The sequence below is a fragment of the Limulus polyphemus genome, unplaced genomic scaffold (genome assembly GCF_000517525.1).
Source record: "Limulus polyphemus unplaced genomic scaffold, Limulus_polyphemus-2.1.2 Scaffold724, whole genome shotgun sequence".
Lineage (NCBI taxonomy): Eukaryota > Metazoa > Arthropoda > Merostomata > Xiphosura > Limulidae > Limulus > Limulus polyphemus.
Genome location: NW_013666334.1, coordinates 20571 through 23297, shown reverse-complemented (window position 1 = coordinate 23297; position 2727 = coordinate 20571). Strand labels below are relative to the sequence as shown.

General features: G+C 33.7%; 1 protein-coding gene across 5 annotated transcripts in view; it reads right to left on the bottom strand.

The window, feature by feature from the left end:
• Window positions 1-2727, bottom strand: part of LOC106460179 (protein Fe65 homolog) — a 55222-nt gene that overhangs the window by 40902 nt on the left and 11593 nt on the right. For 4 of the 5 annotated variants that reach the window (XM_022386837.1, XM_022386838.1, XM_022386836.1 and 1 more), the window contains exon 2: window positions 2279-2335. In XM_022386837.1, the coding sequence (XP_022242545.1) occupies window positions 2279-2300 (22 nt within the window). In that variant the 5' untranslated portion in view covers window positions 2301-2335. Of the gene's footprint in view, window positions 1-685; window positions 834-2278; window positions 2336-2727 lie in introns of those variants that run through there. The other variant, XM_022386839.1, reaches the window with a different exon arrangement.

The following is a 2727-nucleotide window of genomic DNA, read 5'->3' as shown; positions in this document are numbered from 1 at the left end:
GAATTCCCGTCCCACCAAACATGCTCGCCCTTTCAACCGTGGGGGCGTTATAATATGACGGTCAATCCCACTATTCGTTGGTAAAAGAGTAGCCCAAGAGTTGACGGTGGATGGTGATGACTAGTTGCCTTCTCCCTAGTCTTACCCCGCTAAATTAGGGACGGCTAGCACAGATAGCCCTCGTGTGGTTTTGCGCGAAATTCAGAAACAAACAATTTTAGGTTATGCAGAACTTTTACAAATTTAAAACAGATAGGGAAACAAAAAAAGATCTTCAGCATAATGGAACACAGAGGACCGAAAATGTTTTTTTGTGATATTCAAATTGGCCCAATAGCTCGAACGCTTTAGAAGAGTGAACCCTTTTTCTTCAGGAGCAGGAGAGGTAAAACCTAAAGAGAATGAACTCAGCCTTCAGAAGTGCTCGAGCTTTTTGGGTCGATTTAAGTATCTTTAGAAAGACTATACTAGCTCCAGTTAAAGTGCTATATAGATATAGTGATAGTTAGTAATAGCTTTAATCGGGTAAATCGATAGATAGCAATAGTTGGCTTAAGTTACACGATACTAAATCGGGTATATTTGATATATTTCTAGATATTCTAGTCCGTACACTAAGCCTAAGAAATATAACAGAAAAGAAAATATAATTTCTATTTTTTAATCACACATCTGTTTTACTCACCTAAACGCACCATAATCCATCACACGTTTATTCTCGTTCTAGCTGGTGTAGTTGTCTCTGGCTTGTTGAAATTTTAGTTACTAAGAAACGAGACTGGACACTTCAAACATTAATCAAGCCACTCACTGCTATTCGTCTAACAAACTGTCTTCCGTTAGCATCGGCCACGCTCTGTCTCCTTTTCTCACTCCCCCCCCCCTCCCCACTGATCATGTGCCTTATCCCAGCCAATAGGAACACGTCCATTTTACATCACATGAATGACGCACGCACAGACTCCAACCGGCAGCTTCGTGAAAAACTGAGAGCTGCAGAAAAAAACCCATTTCATTTCCACCAAAAACTGAAAACCAACAAGGACAGTGATGGCATTTGGCCCTCCAAAAAAGTCCGAGATTGTTAAGTGCGATCAATAGCTGAAACCTCTATACTGTTTCACACATTAATGAAGAAGCCACAGGCTTGATGGCTTGTTTTACACCTTAATGAAGCCACAAGCTTGGCGGGTGTGAACACAAAGCTTAGAAAGAAGAGTTTATGAAAGCTTTGAGCCAATGTTTGACTCATCAAATATTTTAGTATACTCTTCCGCTTAACATTTTTATAATATGCACAAAAAACAAACAAAAAACATATAGCGACATCACATAGATGTTCACGCCTTTTAAATATATTTTGGCTCAGTTAGTTACAACTTGTTTCTTTAAATATCACATCAAAGATAATATTAAGGGGCAAGTAAACAACCGAAGTAATATAATTTAAACATCTTATCTAAAATTTATCTTATATTCAATTCAATCCTTTCGGAATTATTATAATTCGCGCTTGCACGTCATATTCGTGAATTTCTAGGATTCTATCATCAAGTAATAACTCAAAATGAAATGGAACCACAAATTACAAGACATAAGGTTACCAAATGTTGTTTTTTTTTCAGAATACATATTATCAAATTCTGATAAAAACTGATTTTTTTAGGAAATATCAGATACCTGAAAAAATCTAATAGCTTTTTAGTTTGGGGATTATTTTGATAATAATCTGATTTTTGTCGCGACTGCGATTAACAGAGTTGAAATATTTTCACGATCTAGAGTAAAAGGCCAAAATTCGTAAATCGCGAACTAATGCTATATAACGTTTGTTCAAAAAATACACAAAATATAAACGGTTAGTTACTATTAATCAAACGGGTTTGTACATAAATAAAATGTTCATTTTACACAAGATTTGTTTTTCGAATTAGTATGTTAGTTGTATTTTCTTCGATTTGAAGTTTATCACCTTATACATATACTTACCTATTTCATATGCATGAGGCTTAGGTATATGATAGAATGTAAAATTAAACAAATAGAAAAACGCAGTTCTTTTTTCGTCAACACGTGAGCGAAAATCTTGCAAAAATAAGGAACAAGTTAGAATAATAAGCAACGATCGAAGACAGAAAAGTGCTAAAAATAATTTTTAACCAGTCTTGAGTTAAGTATGTATATTTGAGTCTATACATTCAGCTAGTGTAACCCCCTTTTATAAAGACGTAATTTTATATTCTTAAAATTTTGTGTTTTTTAATAACAGGGTACTTACTGACAACCAGTATGTTTTCCATTGTGACGTCAGTCAGCCTTCAGGAGGTCATAATATCTAAAAGAAAAATTAATAAAAACAAACAGTGACAATCAAATACCCCCAGAAACTGTTGTATAGTTCATAAACAGTTTTTTTAAGGTTGCAGCCAAATATTAAATATTTTATTTCTGTACAATTTTGAGCAACTCTTGAATGTTTTATGTCCTAAATGAATACAATCATCGTACTTAAAAAATACATAGTTTCATATTTATGTCTGTTGGACGGGATACGATTAGTATTAATATATCAATGGCAAAGTTCAAATAGATTCATAAGGAGTGATGAAATTCTCGTCAGTTTATTGTATTTTAATTATCTGGTAAAAATTTAGAAAAATTTTCATAAACAAACTTCTTTTTCAGTATATTTGATCGTTAGTAAGAGTGAAATATTGTAAGCTCTTA